The 18,280-nt window shown below is 50.6% G+C and overlaps 1 protein-coding gene across 3 annotated transcripts; it reads left to right on the top strand.

Moving 5' to 3' along the window:
- The first annotated feature begins 6,558 nt into the window (after positions 1 to 6,558).
- Positions 6,559 to 15,948, top strand: SLC38A5 (solute carrier family 38 member 5). 3 transcript variants are annotated; one of them, XM_030305262.1, is made up of 16 exons: positions 6,559 to 6,639; positions 8,076 to 8,129; positions 8,210 to 8,285; positions 8,689 to 8,804; positions 8,909 to 8,982; positions 9,608 to 9,700; positions 9,826 to 9,904; positions 11,617 to 11,699; positions 11,992 to 12,050; positions 12,148 to 12,285; positions 12,496 to 12,575; positions 13,218 to 13,318; positions 13,574 to 13,689; positions 14,688 to 14,832; positions 14,927 to 15,030; positions 15,494 to 15,948. In XM_030305262.1, exons 2-16 carry the CDS (start codon positions 8,077 to 8,079, stop codon positions 15,593 to 15,595), a joined length of 1,419 nt encoding a protein of 472 aa, XP_030161122.1. In that variant the 5' UTR covers positions 6,559 to 6,639; position 8,076; the 3' UTR covers positions 15,596 to 15,948. The 3 variants fall into 3 exon arrangements, with proteins under 3 accessions (XP_030161122.1, XP_030161123.1, XP_030161121.1); XM_030305261.1 differs by lacking the exon at positions 6,559 to 6,639 and adding an exon at positions 7,684 to 7,728; XM_030305263.1 differs by lacking the exons at positions 6,559 to 6,639; positions 14,688 to 14,832 and adding an exon at positions 7,682 to 7,728.
- The last annotated feature ends 2,332 nt before the right edge of the window (positions 15,949 to 18,280 follow it).

Genomic DNA, 18,280 nt, shown 5'->3' with positions numbered 1-18,280 from the left:
ACTACATTTCCCAAGATGCAACGAGCACGACGGCACCCATTCCTTTTAGGCGTGGCGCGAGGTGAAGTTACTGCTAGGGTCGCAAACGTGAGAGTGAGGAAAGTGCGTTAATTTAGTGCGCGAAAGCGCTGAAGCCGCTGTGCGCCAAAATTCGAATCCACGTCAGCCAATTAATAGCGCTGCTTCAATTGTACCCTTTCAGAACTTCAGTTTCTCCCTCTGTAAAATGGGGATCACTAATATAGGCTTCACAGAGTTATTGGGAGGATTAAATGCGTGTACTTTAGCACAGCGTCTGTCCTTTTGTAATTCTGTGTTCTTCAAACGTTTTGAACTTCGACCCACAAAAAAAGATCATGCGACCCAGTGCACAAGCAAATAGAATAATGGAAACATTCATTATAGCGTTTACAATGTGCCAAAGCACCTAAAGTGCTCTCAGTGATGTGCTGGTAAATGACTAACAAGCGATTCTCTGGGCGGGGGGAAGGGGGGGGAAGCTCTGATTTCTCACATTTGCCAGTTTTACATGGTTTCCATAGTATCGTCTTGTCAGATTTTAAATTACCAAAGTGTAGTCACGGAACACAGAGTTCGGAAGAGATGGCGGTAGTGCACCATTATGTAATATTTCTACCATACAGTTCAAATAGGGGTAAATTTCCTCAAGAGCATAAAGAATGAAATGTAGTAAAATAATCAGGAAGTGACGAGTTTTGAATATCACCTTTTATTTTTTTTAATTTTTATTTTTTTTAAATTTTTTTTTCAACGTTTATTTATCTTTGGGACAGAGAGAGACAGAGCATGAACGGGGGAGGGGCAGAGAGAGAGGGAGACACAGAATCGGAAACAGGCTCCAGGCTCCGAGCCATCAGCCCAGAGCCCGACGCGGGGCTCGAACTCGCGGACCGCGAGATCGTGACCTGGCTGAAGTCGGACGCTTAACCGACTGCGCCACCCAGGCGCCCCGAATATCACCTTTTAAAAAAACTAACTTATTTAATTGTAAGTTTATATTATTTCATTTTAAACAATAGCTCTTTACCAACTGGTTGACAGGATTCCTGAAAATGGAACAAGCAGTCTGCAAACCTGTGCTTGGCTCCAGTGCACTGCTGAATTCTTTCCTTGAACTCATTTTAATCCTTATAACAACCACATGAAGAAGTTACTGTAATTATCCTCAGGTTGTAGATATATAGGGAGAATATAGATTACATTAGGTATATAAACATATGTGCTGCTTGATATATATGTGATTATATAGAAATATAGTGATGTATAACATCCACTAGTATATAGGTTATATGTTAGTAAGAAATATAATAAATATAAATATACTGTTACATGTAAATATAAGAAAATATATAACCTATTTATGCATTTTGTATCATGTACATATAATACACATATCTTATGCATATAATATGTAAATGTGTATGCTGATATATATAAATATGCTGGTATCTATATACATTTACTTAGTAAAATAACTGTACTAAATTAAACATACTATCGTGTATGTAAATATATAATGTTTGTCAGGTGGTGATAAAATCCATGATGAATAATAAAGTAGGGTGAAAGCGATGGAGAGTAGCAGAGGATTTGAGTTGCTCTTTTAGTTTATTTATTTTTTTAAAGTTTATTTATTTATTTTGAGAGGGAGATGGACAGCAAGCAGGGGAGGGATGGAGGGAGGGGGAGACAGAGAATCCCAAGCAGGCTCCGCACTGTCAGCACAGAGCCCCATGCAGGGCTCAGACTCACGAACTGTGAGATCATGACCTGAGCCGAAACCAAGAGTCGGACGCTTAACCGAAGGAGCCACCCAGGTGCCCCGAATTTTTCTTTTAGACAGCATAGTCAGGGAGGGCTTCTCTGAGGAGGTGGCATTTGAGCTGAGACCTAAAGGGAAACGCACCCTAGGAATACTTGGAGGAAGAGCATTCCAGGCACAGGCAACACCGAGTGCAAAGACCCTGAAGTGAGAACAAGCTTGGTGAGTATTCAAAGAACTGAACGATTGATTCATCATTCCTTAGAAATATGAGCTTCACTAGGTGGGAATTTTGTTCTGTCCCTTTCACCGCTGCCTCCCGACCCTGGAACAGGGCCTGGCATACAGGTGGCATGCAGTAGATGTTTGTTGAATCCACGCTTTTGTTGCCTTGGTCCTTTATTCTTTCCTCAGTGGTGCGCTCTGCATTTATGCCAGGCCCTGGGAGTTGTGGACAGACAAGCAGAGACACGGAGAAAGCACTTCCTGGAGGAGTCCCGAGAGCCAGGGAGGAAGCAAGAGCTGGTGGCAGCGCTCCAGGGCCTTGTGGGGGCGGTGGGAACAACGGCTCCCCTGCAGAGGTGAGCAAGTGTGAGAAAGCAAGGGTTCAAGCCACCTGGCCTCTGCTCCACAGAGAGGAGGGGGTGCCAGGCATTGGGGGCCCATGTTCACCCTGTGGGATGCTTCCCATGTCCTGTTTTCTTGCCTCTCACAAAGAGGATGTTTAATTTTTTGCAAAGAAACTTGCTTCCTCCAGCAGGGCCCGGGGGAATTGGGGGACAGGATCCAGGCTCTGAACTCCCCAGGCTTTTCCCGAAGTAGGGTGTCGGCCTGCAGCTCCCACCCGGCACCCCACTGAGTGTAAAGGTGTCCTCCCCTCAGCCTCCTGAAGAGGTCAAGGAGCTGGGAGCTGCCAGGCCAGTTCTGTACCGGAGGGCATCTAACCGGGGGAGGGAAAGACGGGGGTGGTCCAGGTGCAGAGGACTAGACACAGACTCAAAAAAGCCTTGCTGCCCTGGGGCTGCTTTGAGGGACGGAAGAGTGTCTCAGTGGGGAGCCTGCCTGAAAGGGGAGATTAGAATCCTAAATGCAGCCCAGTAGGGGGTTGCATTCACAGGCGGAGAAGAATTCATTAATTCCTTTCACAAATATGTTATTGAGCAATTACTGTGTGTCAGGCATTGTTCTCAGCGCTTTACCTGTGTTAATTCACTCGGGTTTTCCCAGGGGCCCTAAGAGTTAGATGTTACTATGCCGCGGGGGGAAGCTGAGACAGAGAGGTTTCAGAATATGCTCCAGGCCACACAGCTAGTAAGTGGCAGAGCGGGGAAAGCTCTTGGTGTTAACTGCTTTGCTCTGTGGCTCCCTCCCCTGAAGGCTGCTGAGCAGTGACCTGTTTTTTTTTTTTTTTTTTTCTTATTTAAAAATCTCTTTATTTATTTATTTATTTATTTATTTATTTATTTATTTATTTTTATGAAATTTATTGACAAATTGGTTTCCATACAACACCCAGTGCTCATCCCAAAAGGTGCCCTCCTCAATACCCATCACCCACCCTCCCCTCCCTCCCACCCCCCATCAACCCTCAGTTTGTTCTCAGTTTTTAACAGTCTCTTATGCTTTGGCTCTCTCCCACTCAGTGACCTGTTTTAATGAAAAGCAGGGATCTGCTTATAAGAACCGACAGGAACCCAAGCCGACTTTTAATAGACTCGATAGGAATCCCAAACGTCACACAAGGGTCTGCTTTACTGAACCAACAAAAGCCTTAAATGACCCCGAGAAAGGACCTTACTTCGGTGAATTAACAAAGCATTCTTATCCCTGGCACAGTCTCAAGGCCTCGGTCAAGCTTAAAGACATCTGTTCCTTCTAAAGCAAGCTGCCCTCCCTCCGCAGCCAGATTTCCCTTTCCCTTTGTTTTCCCTCCTACCAGCATATGTTGAACACTTGCCATTTTCAGTGCCCTGAAACTTAGCTAAGCTATAGGGTGCGGAGCTGGGTGCAGGTTCGACCCTCCCGGAGAAGAGTTCACTTGGCAGAAATAAAAATAAGAATGATGATAATATGGCACTTGATAAGTGGCATTTATTGAGCACCTGCTGTGTGCCTGGCGGCCCTGCTGGGCAATGTTGGAGGGCCAGGGAATGATCAGGGCAGGACATTGCTGCTGGGAGGTGGTGGATGGGGGTATCTGTTTGTTGTCCAAGGTATACTAGCTTTTTTGGGCAGGACGCTTCAGACTTCTCTTGAAATCTAGACATCTGCCTAGCCTCCACCCCCCCCCAACCCCACCCGCCACACTTACCGTAGCCATGTAGGCCAAGGCCTCTGCCAACAGGTGTCTCTTTCCCTGGCCAGCCTCTAGCACAGATGTGTAATGGCTCTAGGGGGAGGAGGACCATGAGAGGAGAGAGACATCAGAATAGGCCGGGATAGACAAGGGGAGACTCTGTGGTGTGTGTGTGTGTGTGTGTTTGTGTGGGTGTGTATTTGAATACCCTCAATGTATCTCATCTGCCTGTACATGTTCTCAGCCACAAACACACGTATGTGAGCTCCACTTGTGTCTTCCTATGCAACTTGCCTGGGTGTATCTTGTGACCATGGCTGCCTGTCCAACTCCTGTGTTCCCTTTATGGCAACTGGGTGTGTCACTATGGCAACGGTGGTCTGTTTGCGCAGTTCGTCTCTATGGGGTCGTGTGTATGTTCCTTGGGTGTTTACATGTCTCCTTCGTAATGCTGATGGGCGCTGAGTGTGTTTGTCTTGCCCATAGGCGTGTGTCTCCTGTGTCTGTGTGCCTTTCTTCTCTGCCACCCTGTTTGTGTCTGTCTGTGGTGAGCTAGTGTAGGTGTGTGTGCCCTCTGGGTGTTTCTTTTGGTGCTGCTGTTTGTGTACTCTCTGGTTCCTTTGTTTCCTCTTCATGCAGTTTGAGATGTATTTTCTGGATTTCTCCCTTTGTAATGACAGTAAGTGTACTCTCTGCCTCCCTGCTTTCCCTGTTTGTGCACCCCTATATGTGTTTCTTCTGATTTGATTTGTGAGACACTGGGCCCACGCGTGATGTTGTCGGCTGTAGGAAATCATATTTGTGTGCTCTGTGTGCAGCTGTGAGTCTGTGCGCGATTTGCCTGTCGGCTCCCTAGGGTATGGCTGTTGAGTCCCTGGGTGATGATGTCCATGAGTCTAGAGGGGCTGTAAATCAGCACGAGCCCATCGCGTGTCAGTCTGTGTTCTCTGGACGCGACGCTGAGGCTGGGGGTGATGATACCTGGAATAGTGAGTCCTTTGGTGTGGCTGTTGAGTATGTGACTGTAGTCTCAATGTGACCTGGGCTCTCGATGCGCAGTCTGTGAGTGTTCTTATGTCAGCCCATATTCTCTGTGTGTGGCTGTGAGTCTGCGTGCAAGTTTGTGCTTCTGTGGGTGATGGGTGAGGCGGCCTCTACCTCTGAGCCCCTGGATGGGGTTGTGACCCCTGAGTGTTCTCTCCTGCTGTGGGGGAAGTAACCGCCCCATCCCTCACCCTCCTCCGACTGCGGGTAGGGTGGGGGCATCTAGGCTAGCTTTGAAGCCCCAGCCAGCCCCTGGCCTTTCCGGGAATTCTGTGCTCCCTGTGGGGGATGGGCAGGAGGGTGAAGAGGCCCAGACAGAGGCCTCTTGTCCACCAGGGCCTCAAGCAGCCCAGTGGAGTTGGGCCCGGACCCCAAGTCCGATCCGCCTGACTCTGTGCAGGAGACACATGCCTTGCCTGGGACAGACATGCCTGTCACATGCTTGGATGAGAGTGAACAGACAGACCCACATAGAAGGCAGACAGACAGACAGACAGTGGGGCTCCTCAGTTAGGGTGTGGACAATCCCCACCCAATGCCTGGGCTGGGGTCCAGCACTTTTTTTTGCCTAAGCTAGGCTCTCTCTCTGAGGTCAGCCCATAGTGGCCTGGCTGTGTCTTCCTGCACCTGTTGCACTGCCCCTCCCAGGTCTGTCCATCTACCCTGTCTGTCCCTCTGCCTGAATCTGACTCTCCCTCTGCCTGTCGTCATCTGTCCCTCTAGGTGTCTCCCTACCTCAACCACTCCCTCTTTCCCCTTGTCTCTCTCTGCCGGTGTGTCTGTTCCCAGCCTCTGGGGATGTGTCTGGCTGTGTCCACCTGTCTGTCTGCCAGTTGCGTCTCCTGTTTATTACTGGGCCTGACTGCCTGTCGCCTTCCTCCAGATGCTTCTGAGGAGGCCTCCCCCCCTCCCCCGTCTGCTTCTGAGTCTGCCTGCACCTCTCTTTCTCCCCATGGCTGCCCCTCTGCCTATCGACCACTCCTCAACATGGCTGTCTTTCTGCCCTCTCTGTTGTCTGTCCTTGTGTTGTGTCGCCTGCCCGCCTTTCTCTATTTGTGATCGTTTCCCTTACGATGTCTGTCTCTCCTCTCTGCATCCTCCGTGTGTCTGATCCCTGAGTCAGTTGCCTCTGCCTGCGTGTCCTTCTAAGGGTGGATCTACCCCCTCAATCTTTCTGTCCACCTCCCCCTACCCAAGGCCCCCACACACCTCTGTCTCTCTCCACGTGGGTGCAGGTGAAGGAGGGCGCCCTCCTCCCCCACCCCCTGTCCTCAGCCGAGAGCCAGATGGAGGGAAACTGAATTAAAATTAAAAGTTCTTCCTAGAAAAAAAAAATAATCCGCGGGCCAGATGCGGCGCGGGCTGCGCTGATTAGCCACCTAGCAAGCGCAGAGGAGCTGATTGGCCACGGGGCGGGGCGGGGGCAGGGTCCGCTGAAGGGGAGCCTTGCCGGGGCCGTGGGGTCCCAGAGCCCTAGTGAGTTACGGTGGCTTCAGGAGCTGAGAGGAGCAGGGAGGTGAGGAGGGGATACTGGCCGGGTTGGGGCTCCGGAGACCCCGAGGCATGAGTGGGGATCCTGGGAGAGGTTCTCTGGGGGAACCTCCGGGGAGGGGGGTTCCCCTGGAGACATTTTTAGCCCTAGTGGAGAATTGAATGGTACCTAGCTCCCAGGAAGTGAATTCAGAAGTGATTGAGAGTCTCCAGAAAGTGCTCGCGACTGAGGATGGGACTCCTTGAGAGCCCTCCCCTTCCCAGGAAGGGGATTAGGGGCTTGGGGAGGGGGTTTCCCAGAGGCACTTTTAGCAATGATGGGGACTTTGAATGGGAGTTTCTGAGATATTGCACTCCCAGGAAGTGAGCTCTGGGCGCGCGCGCGCGCGGGGTGAGGGGGTATCTTCAGAGACACTCCATCCAGAAGACAGGGGCCCCTCCTGGAGCACCTCCACCCCAGGAAACACATCAGGCCTTGGGATGGGGCTTTTGATGCAGGTTTCTGAGATAGCTCATCGTCAGGAGGGGGAGATTAGGGCTCAGAGCAGGTTCCTGAGACACCCCAAGACCAAGAAGGATCTTAAGTCTGGAAGTGTCTCTAAAGTTATTTCTGCCAGAAGAACGAGTGTTTAGGACTTGACAGGGGTCTGAGAAAAATACTAATCTGATCCCTAAAAGGGGGATTAAGTGGGGGTCCCTGGGTCACTTCTATCCCTGGAAGGAGGCTCCGATTGGAGAATTGTCTTTGGCCTCTAGTGAGGATATTCAGAGTTGTGGCGGAGGGCAGTTTGCAGCATGGGGTGGGGGTGGGGGGTTAAGGTCACCAAGTTGGCCCCCCACCTCCAGCTCCTGCAACAGCTTGCATCAGCTCTGGGCTCAGGCTCGGGGCCCAGGCCGGGAGGGGGGGGGGTGTAGGGGGCGTTAGGAGGGGTGGGGCAGCTGGGCCGACACGTGTCCCTGTAAGGAGTAAGAGGCTTGGCCAAGTGGTGAGGGTGGAGGGAAGGGGGGGCCGGGGGAGGTGGCAAGGAAAGAGACAGTAAGAGAGACAGAGTGAGTGTGGGTTCTGGAAGGACAGGCTATCCCAGCTCCAAATGGCCATCTCGTCTGCTGTGGGGTTGGTCTCTCTCTCTCTCTCTCTTTCTCTCTCAGTCTCTGCCCCTCTCCCCCTCTATTTGTCTCTCGCTGCCCTCTTTTTCTGCCTGTCTGAGTAACTGTTGGCATCCCTCCCCCTCCGATTCCCTTCTCTGCCTCCCATCTCTTTCTGTCGTCCTCTCACTGTTGTCTTCGAGTCTCTCCATTTATCTCTCAGTCTCTCTCATCCCTCTGTTCCTGTTCCCCTTGCCTCACCTCTGTTTCTGTTTCTCCATCTGTCTCTGTCTGACCCCCTACCCTATTCATCTAGCTCTCCTTACTTTGTAGCCCCCCCATCTCTGATCCCCACCCCCATTTCTCTGCCCACAGGATGGAACTTCAGGACCCAAAGATGAACGGAGCCCTCCCTGCGGATGCTCTGGGGTGAGTCGGGGGCCCAGGGGGACAAAGGTTAGAGGTCAGGATTACCCTCTCACCAGCCCCAATTTCCCTGCCTTCTCCAGCTACAGGCAGGAACGCGAGGGCTTCCTGCCCAGCCATCCTCCTGCTCCTGGGAGGAAGCCAATCGAGTTCATGGATGTGAGTGACCTCACAGGATCTGTCCTGGCTGCACCTTGCCCAGCTCATCTCTTCCCCTACTGTTCCCTCTTCCCAGGGGTTCCCTGCCTGGCTATTTCCTGTCCCCAGCCGCTCTCCTCCCTCGCTGTTTTGCCTCTGGTGGCTGCTCCGCCCTCCTCCCCTGTTCCTCTCCATTTCCAGCTGCTCCCCTCCAAAGTTCCTCCTAGTTCTTCCTTCCTAGCTCTTGCTTCCCCAGCTTCTCCCTGGCTTCCACTTTTTTTTCCTTCCTAGTTTCCGTCCTATAGTCCTTTCTGGGCTTCTCCCCGCCCTGGTCACTTCTCCCCTAGTCTTTCCTGGGCCCCAGCGCTGGTCCCGTTACCTGATCTCCTTCCCCATGTGTGCCCGGCCTGGCCCTTACCCGCAGTTCGAAGGGAAGACATCGTTTGGAATGTCCGTGTTCAATCTCAGCAATGCCATCATGGGCAGTGGCATCCTGGGACTGGCCTATGCCATGGCTCACACAGGGGTCCTCTTCTTCTTGTGAGTCTGGGGCGGCCGGGGTGGCCTGGGCCAGGGGGCAGGGGTGCTGTGTGGGACATGCAGGAGGCCTGGGGGCCAAGTCTGAGCTGTGCCATCTGCCACAGGGCCCTGCTGCTATGCATTGCGTTTCTATCTTCATATTCCATCCATCTCCTGCTGACCTGTGCCGGTGTTGTAGGTAAGGCCAGAGCTCAACGCAGATCTTGGACCCCAGACTCTGGATCTACCCCTCTGACCCGAGACCCTAGACCTCAACCCAAACCCTAGATTCTGAAAGTACCACATGGATCCCAGATCCTGGACCCAGGACCCCAGACCCCATACTTAACTCCCTGGACTCCAGACCTCAAACCGCACCTTGGCCTTCAGAACTTATCTGGGCTCCCAGATCTCCTCTTCTCAATCCTCACCCCTCACCCTCAGTCTGGCGTCAAACCTCATTTCTCAGACCCTCCCCACACCCAGATTACTCCACCTCTTACCTCCACTCCTCAGTCTCCAGCTCCCCCTAATTGTGGAAGCCAGCTTCACAACCCAAGAATCCCACGACCCACTACCCACATTTGGTCCCCAACCGTTTCTCTGGTCACAGATTCCCACCTCCCAGGCTCCACTGCAAGCCCAGCCCAAGTTAACTGCTTAACCCTCATCTCCAGCTTCCATCAATCAGATCCAATTACCCCAAGCCCCAGTTCCTCATTTCCCTGACCCTCAACTGCTCCTCTCCACCCCCCACCCAGTTCCTTACCCCTTGCCTAGCCTCCTGGACCCACAGCGCATTCCTTCCTGTCTCCCTACCCCAGGCATCCGAGCCTATGAGCAGCTGGGACAGAGGGCGCTGGGGCCTGCAGGGAAAGTAGTGGTGGCTGCGGTGATCTGTCTGCACAATGTTGGGGGTGAGGACTCTGGGAGGTAGGGGATCAGCTTGAGGGAAGAGGGTGAGGTGGGGTGGGCTTCCTCAGGCTGGGCTGGGAGGATGAGGGGAATCCTTCTGCTTATTACCTCCCCCCACCTGCACCAGCCATGTCCAGTTACCTGTTCATCATCAAATCCGAACTCCCTCTGGTTATCGGCACCTTCTTGGACATGGACTCTGAGGGGTGAGTGAGAAACACCCCTTAGCTCTGGCCTGCAGGCCACTGACTCTACCTGTGCGGTCTGGCTGCCATCTTCAACTCTGTGCTCAGTTGACTCCTAGGTGTTCAGAGATTGTTGGGCTGGCCAGTCTGGTCAGACTGTGATTCTTAACATATTATGATGCCGACAGAAAGTGTGACCGTTGATCTGACTATACAGCAGACCACGCATTGATTTTTGTGACTTGTTCTGGCTGATTCTGTCGGGTAGCCGACTCCGTATGTCCAGTACACTCTGATACTGACCAGGCGACTGTACATATCGAGTAGACCTAAACTCTGTGGATTTGGTTCTGGACTGCTGTACTGGCAGATTCTGTGGCCAGCTGTATGACAACTGACTACAGCTGTGTTCTGAATGCTGCGATCCCAACCATGTGTGTTTGACATTTTCTTACTCTGACTTTCCCTGTCCAGCAGATTCTGTTTGATTCAGGGTCCATCAGGCTGGCGGAAATCTGTCTAGCTCGAAGTGCACGGTCACTAACTGCAACCGTGTGTGTGCAGCGAACTGTGGTGCCAACTACGTATATGTGATTTGCTCCAACTGTATGTTCCAGTAGAATCCCACCTGTGTGTTTAATTTGGCAACCATTTTTTTCTGGAAAATTCTCTCTGGCTGAGTGTGTGTGATCCTCTACTCTGACTATATGTCCTCTGTACTATGGTTCCAGCCGTGTGTGTTTGACTGATGTTCTGCGTATGCGTCTAGTTGACTGTATGTTTGATTTTGGATCCATCTGCTAGCTAAATCTGTTCAGTTGTTTGTATATAATGGCTGACTCTGTGTATCCTGTTAGATCTTTGGTTTCATTCTGAAGCCATTTAGGTATCTGATAATCTGTGTGACTAGGTGTGTCTAATTATTATTATTATCTCCCACTGTATATATATGGCCAATGGTGCTTTGTTGGTTTATTTCTGTGTAACTGTGTGTATGAGATAGTGTGTGAATGCCTGGAACATAGCAGGCAATTAATAAAATTCCTTTGAACAAATGAGCAGTTTTTCAGCTGATTTTGTGTAACTGTCTTACCTGGGTACCTCCCTCCAATATCTGTACAGTTTCCACTCTTTTTTTGAACTTGGTTCCAACAGTATAGCCAGCTGGCTGATTTTGTCTCTAGTTCGGTCTTTTGCTATATGGCCAAGTTGGCCTGGCTACTTTTAGATATTCGACAAACCTTGACCTGTTCAAAAAACCACATGTGTGTGTTCCTGACTTCTTGTCTGACTTTGCATCATTGCCTGACTACCAGATCATCAGACTGTTGTTCTGCCTGTCAGACACACCAGGGTCATGACTCACTCTGTGTCTGGTACTCTGTGTTGGACTGTGTGAGTCTCACTGATTTGGGGCATTTTCTGCCCATCTGGTTGTATGTCTGCTGGCGAGTCTGATGGCACAGTTTTGTCCAGCTGTGCGTGTGTTCTTTCTTAGCTGTGTCCCTCTGACAGTGTCTGACTGACAGTCTGATAATCAGTCTGGTTGTTTCTGTCAATCCTATTGTGCCATATTTCACTGTGACTACCTGAATGGCTTCTCACAGCTGAGACGTCAGCTCACCTCCCCTGACTGCAGGTAGAAATCTGTGTGTCCAGCTGTTGTTTATGACTGTCTGCCTGACAGTTTTCTTTGGCAGGCAGCTAGTCACTGTGTTTGCCTGTCTCCCTAGGGGCTGGTTCTTGAAGGGAAACCTCCTCATCATCATTGTCAGTGTGTTAATCATCCTGCCACTGGCCCTCATGAGACACTTGGGTAAGAGGCTTCCTGTGTTGTTCACTGGATAGTGGAGTCAGAAAAAGGGAGCCAGATTGAGAAAATCCTCATTTTCAAGGGCTATGGAATACCAGGGGTGAGCTTATTTGATGTGGGTTTTAACAGATAAATAGGAGTTTGCTGTGGAGAGGAGGCTGGTTCAGGAAGAAGTAAAAGCTTGTGCAACATGTGGCCTAACTGGGGTGAGGTAGCCTTGAAGGCCAAACTGGGGCTTGATATTTGCTGTAGGGAGTCCCTGGATTTCTGAGGCTCTCTGTATTACCTCTTGCAGGCTACCTGGGATATACCAGCGGTCTCTCTTTGACCTGTATGCTGTTTTTTCTCATCTCGGTGAGTCTGAAAGAGAAGAACATGAAAAAGTGAAGCAAGAGTTTGGAACATTGGGTCATAGCCTTCCCCATGACCTCGCTTCCCCACCCTCCCCCAGGTCATCTATAAGAAGTTCCAGCTTGGCTGTCCTGTAGGTCTCAATGAGACGGAAGTGGAGAGCAAGAACCCTACGGCCCTTCCCATCCAGGGACTCAACAGAAGCTGTGAGGCCCATATGTTCACAGTTGACTCACAGGTGGGTGTGCAGGCATGTGTTTGGAGCTTGCACCACACTTAGGCCCTCTGGTCCCGTCACATGGTCCACTCTGTTCACAGTGGAGCTGGGCATCAGATATCGGGGGGGCTTCCATGTGTCTTATATGGAGTGCAATGGTGGGGTCAGGCGGATGAGGAGGGGATATAACCCTGTAGGCTCTAACCTCATGTACTTGGGCCATTCCCCTAGATGTTCTACACGGTGCCCATTATGGCTTTTGCCTTCGTCTGTCACCCTGAGGTGCTGCCCATCTACACAGAGCTCTGCCGGTGAGTGGGCAGGCAAGTGGGCATATGTGATGGGCCAGCAACTGGTAGGAGAGTCATAATGTCCGACAGCCCCTCAAGTGGTCCTTGTACTGTAGCTTGATGGTGGCTAGTTGGTGCCGGTGGTGGGGGGCGGTTGAAGTGGCCTTGGGGAATGCAGGGCGGTGACTTTTTACTGATTAGGGCTTAAATATTCTACTTTTAACATCCTGTACAAGTGTGAATGGACAGAGTGGGGAGGCAGGAATGATCAGAAGGAGGGTGTAGCATACGTGGATGGGGATGAGGAGATGGGGATGGGGAGATAGAATGGGGGATGGGTGAACAAAAGAGGGAGCAGGGATTATATGGTAGGGGGATGTGTGGATGATCAGATGGGGGCACAGCATGGATGGTCAGATGTGAGGGAAAGGCAGAGATGGGCAGACAGAGGAGATGGACAAAGATGGTCATATGGGGTGAGATGGCTGGACAGAGGGAGGCGTGGCTAATCACACAGGGGAGGTAGAGATGGGCATCCCAGCATGTACCAGCTGAATGTCAGCTCAGGAACAAGGGGACTCTGGAAAGTGCAGGCTACTTTGGAAGTGCCTGTACCAAGTCCAGGGGTCTGGGCATGACAGTTCCATAACCTCTATGACTCAGGCCCTCCAAGCACAGAATGCAGGCTGTGGCCAACGTGTCCATTGGGGCCATGTTCTGCATGTATGGGCTTACTGCGACCTTTGGATACCTCACCTTTTACAGTGAGTGGGGCTGGGGCCAGGGTTGGGTGGGGGCTGGAGTGGGGAGTGGGCAGACTGCTGGGGCAGGAACCTGAGTGCTTTTCCTCCGTGCCCTGGACCCATCAGTTTCCAAACAGAGGGTGCACATCACACATGTAGATTTTGTTGTGTGTGTGTGTGTGTGTGTGTGTGTGTGTATGAGTTTGTGTTTCTGGGACACTGGTCCTAGTGCTCCCACTACATCCTGCATCCCATGTCCCATGTCCCACATCCCAGATAGCGTGGAGGCGGAGATGCTGCACATGTACAGCCAGCAGGACCTGCTCATCCTTTGTGTGCGCCTGGCAGTGCTGCTCGCCGTGACTCTCACTGTGCCAGTTGTGCTGTTCCCTGTGCGTGGGGTTGAGGGTGGGCCCATGGAGTGGAGGGATGTGGATGGATGTAGAAGGCATAGGCATGGATGTCTGACTGGGGGGTGGAGATAGGAGTGGATTTATGGATGGAGGAGGCAGGGATGGACAGATAGGGAAGGCAAAGTTGGCAGATGGACAGAGAACGCAAAAATAGATGGTCAGACAGATGGGGGATAGATGTCAGGGCAGAGAGAATGAGAGGGAGAGGGGTAGTTAGTTGGAGGGAGGGGGCACAGATGTCTGGCCAGACAGAAGAGGGAGATAGGAGTGGATTTATGGATGGAGGAGGCAGGGATGGACAGATAGGGAAGGCAAAGTTGGCAGATGGACAGAGAACGCAAAAATAGATGGTCAGACAGATGGGGGATAGATGTCAGGGCAGAGAGAATGAGAGGGAGAGGGGTAGTTAGTTGGAGGGAGGGGGCACAGATGTCTGGCCAGACAGAAGAGGGAGGCAAGAATACTCAGACAGGGTAGAGGCATAGAGATGGACACTCAGAATGAAGAAACAGGGATGGACAGAAAAAGAGTGGAGGCAGAAGTCGTGAGGTATAAGGGGGGGCCAAGGCTCTCAGATGGGGAGGTGGGATGACTAGACAGAGGAGGGAGGCTGAGGTAGTCAGATGGCAAAAGAGAGGCAGGGATCTAAGACAGAATGGAAGGACAAGAGGGTGGTCAGACAGGGAGGCAGAGATTTCAGATAGTGGGTAGAAGCATCGATGGGTGATCAGACAGAAGGAAGACACATGGATCGTCAGAAGGGCGGCGGGATACTCATTCAGAAGGTGGAGGCACCGATGGGTGGTCAGACGAGGGGGACATGTAGATAGTCAGATGGAGGGGGAATCAGGCATCTCACACAGGGTGGAGGCACGATGGGTGCTCAGATGGAGGGTGGAGTTAAAGTCAGATGACCGCATGGAGTGGGGAGGCAGCACGTGGGCCCTGACTGGTGTCCTGCCCTACTCTGACCACAGATCCGCCGGGCCCTGCAGCAGCTGTTCTTCCCAAGCAGAGACTTCAGCTGGCCACGACACGTGGCCATAGCCCTGATCCTGCTTGTCTTGGTCAATGTTCTTGTCATTTGTGTGCCAACCATCCGGGATATCTTTGGGGTTATTGGTTAGTACCCCTAACCCCAATCCCAGACCCCACCTAATACGGGCCTGGTACCCCAAACTTACATTGGCTTCTGTCCCTCCTGCTTGTCCTTCAGGGTCCACTTCAGCCCCTAGCCTCATCTTCATCCTTCCTAGCATCTTCTACCTCCGCATTGTACCAACTGAGGTGGAGCCCCTCTACTCCTGGCCTAAGATCCAGGTGAGCATTCCAGGAGAGGGTTGGGGGAAGAGGGAGAATTCTGAGGAGAGAGCACTCCTGGATGGCCAGAGATAAAAAGAACATTTTCAAGAGGGGGCTGGGGGGAAGGGAGCAGGTGGTCTGGAAGAATGAAGGAGATTGTCTTAGAAAGGGGCTGAGCAGACAGAGTACCAGCAGGGTCTGCAAAGACAGAGGGAGCATTCTACAGACAACAGAAGGAGTACTATTTGAAGAGGGTCAGGAGCACTTTCAAGGAGGATATAGGAGAGTACTCTCTGAAGTGTTCTAGAAGGATGAAAGAAGAATTCTTAGGAAGGGGCTGGTTTTGAGGAAGGGGAGGGAGCAGGAGGGTCTGGAATGCATGGGGCACTCTGGAGGGGATGGAGGGCTAGAGGGACATTCTCAGGAGGAGCTCTGGTGTGGAGACCCAACCAACTGCATCTTGTCTCCCTCTCATCCACAGGCTCTGTGTTTTGGTCTCCTGGGGGTCCTCTTCATGGCAATCAGTCTAGGCTTTATGTTTGCCAACTGGGCCACAGTCCGGAGCCCTGTGTCTGGACACTGACCATGCCCTGCTCCTCCCTGGGCCCCCGTGCGCATGCTCCTGTGCACGTGGAGGAAGATGGGGCCCCTCTCCTGGGTCCCTCCTGCCTGTTGTGTGGAGGTGGCTGGTTCCCATTATCATGGCTGTTGGAGGTAGGGGGCTGCAGAGGTTGCAGAGTGGTCCACTTCCCTCCTCCCCAGGGATGCTGAGCTTGGATCATGGCCCTAAGCCCAACACCATGGGAGGAGGAGGAGACCAGGTCTTTGGGGAATCCCTGCCCAGCCCAGTCCTTTCTGCCTCTCTTGGCAGAAGCTGTTTGTCAGGATCACCCTCGAGCTAAAGGGGAAGAATAAAGATGCTGCATTGCAACTCTGGTCTCAGCCTTCTCATCTCTTTCTAAGTCTTCTTGGGGGAGTCTGCCTAGGTTCAGACAGGGGTAAACTAAGGCCCTGAGAGTAGGACTGAACTGGCTCTCAAGTATTCACTCACTTCTCCGCTCCTTCAGTAACTTGCTACTCAACTCATTGTTCCATTCACTTCCTCACTCAAGAAACCTCTTGAGAGCCTACTGGGTGCCAGGCACTGTTCTAGGTGCTGGGGTTGAATCAAGCAGACAATAATCCCTATAGTTGGTGTTCTAGCAAAAGAGTAGGCAAACTATGACCTACAGGCCAAATTCAGCAGCCTGCTGCCTCTTTTTGTATGGCCTGAGCCAAGAATAGTTTGCACATTTCTAAGTACTTGAAAAAAAAATAAGAAGAGGAATAATTTGTGACACCTGAAAAGTATGAAATTTAAATTTCAGTGTCTGCAAATCTTTTATTGGAACACAATAATGCTTGCTCACTTACATATTGTTTATGGTTATTTATTGCTACAACAGCAGGGCTGACGAGTTGCAACAGAGACCACATGGCCCACAAAGCCTAAGCTATTTATTATCTGGCCCTTTTCAGAAAAAAAAATTGCTGATCCCTGATCTAGCAGAAGAGAGGAAAAGAGATTAATTATTTCTGATAAAGATGAGCACTATGAGGGACTCCTGGCTGGCTCCGTCAGTGGAGCATGCGACTCTTGATCTCAGGGTTGTGAGTTCAAGCCTCACGTGAGGTGTAGAGATTACTTAAAAATAAAATCTTAGAGGGGAGCCTGGGTGGCTCAGTCAGTTAAGCGTCCAACTCTTGGTTTCTGCTCAGGTCATGATCTCACAGTTTCGTGGTTTCAAGCCCCACATCAGGCTCTGTGCTGGGAGTGCAGAGCCTGCTTGGGATTCTCTCCCCCTCTCAGGCTGTCTCTGGCTCTCTCAAAATAAATAAATAAGCTTAAAAAAAGATGCACACTGTGAGGAAAATAAGTGATGTGAGTGTGGTGTGCAGGGGGCAGTGAGGGGGTAGTCAGGGAGGCCTCACTGTCGAGCAGACAAGGAGCTGAGTCAGTCCTAGATTGGCAAGAAGGAGTGAGTCCCATGCTTATTTAGACAAAGTGTTCTTGGCTGAGGCCCCAGCAAGTGCAAAGGCCCTGAGGTAGAAACAAGCATGGCAGGTCCAACAGGAGCCAGCATGGCCATCTTGCTCTCCCACTGGCAGTGTGTATGAGTGCCAATTTCACCACAGCCTTGCCAACATCCTGAGTCATGAGACATGGATTTTTTGCCAACCTACTAGGTGAAAATGGTATTGCTGTTAAAATTCGCATGTGTTTCTTTATGAGAGAAGTTTCTGGATGTTTAAGAGACTTTTTGTTTATCTTCCCAGATAATTTTTAATGCATGTGCAAGCCACCACAGATAATAATCTTTCTCCTCTCTATATTTAGAAATAGGGCAGTTGACTGTAGTTGAATATGGTATCCTTCTTATTTCACTCTTCATTCCTTACTGCCACTAGGCTCAACACTAAAGCTCAACAAGCTGGCTTTTTTAAAAAGCTTATTTATTATTTTTTTAAAAAGTTCATTCACTTATTTTGAGAGAGAAAGAAAATGCGAGTCAGGAAGGGGCAGAGAGGAAGAGAGAGAGAATCCCACGCAGGCTCCGCACTGTCAGCATGGAGCCTGGCACGGGACTCGAACCCACAAACTGCGAGATCATGACCTGAGCTTCTATCTGCTGTTTCTCAAAATGATTAGCTCAAAGCCATCCTTATGCCAAAGAGGCATATTTTGGGGTGGCATATTCTGGTCTCCTACAATATGCGACAAATTAAAAGTAATTATCCCTAATATGTAAACAAGCTTTTGCAGATCAATAAGAGAAACTGGAGTAGCTCAATGAAAAAAAAATGTGTTCATGCAATGGCATTACTTCACATTACAGCACAAAGGATTAAGAAGTAGATAGTATGAAAGAAATAAAAGAAATGGAGGATAGGCCCCAGAAGTTTCAACATTCATCAAATAGGAGCTTCAGACACAGAAAATAGACAGTGGGGAGAAGGCAATACTTGAAGAAATAATGTTCTAGAATTTTCTGAGCTGAAAAAAGACAATCATCAAACTGAAAAGAGCCACTAAATTCTAAGCATGATTTACACGCATGCACACACACACACACACACACACACACACCATAGAAATAAAATTTCTAGGTTAAAAATAAAATCCTAAAGGATAACAAAATCCTGAAAGGTCCCAGCAAGAAAAGAGAGAAGAAAGAATACAGTGGAGGAGTTCTTCAAAGAGCTGATGAAAAATAACTTTGAACCTATA

The sequence above is a fragment of the Lynx canadensis genome, chromosome X, assembly GCF_007474595.2.
Source record: "Lynx canadensis isolate LIC74 chromosome X, mLynCan4.pri.v2, whole genome shotgun sequence".
NCBI classification, from domain to species: domain Eukaryota; kingdom Metazoa; phylum Chordata; class Mammalia; order Carnivora; family Felidae; genus Lynx; species Lynx canadensis.
The sequence above is the reverse complement of the archived record's forward strand: the minus strand, read 5'-3'. Positions and strand labels throughout refer to the sequence as shown.

Excerpts from the sequence above, each read along its gene's own strand:
- SLC38A5 (XM_030305261.1), top strand. The coding sequence starts at position 7,706 with ATGGCCATCTCGTCTGCTGTGGG. Across the intron at positions 9,905-11,616 it reads TTGGACATGGACTCTGAGGG|GGGCTGGTTCTTGAAGGGAA; the intron begins GTGAGTGAGAAA and ends CTGTCTCCCTAG. Across the intron at positions 14,833-14,926 it reads GGATATCTTTGGGGTTATTG|GGTCCACTTCAGCCCCTAGC; the intron begins GTTAGTACCCCT and ends CTTGTCCTTCAG.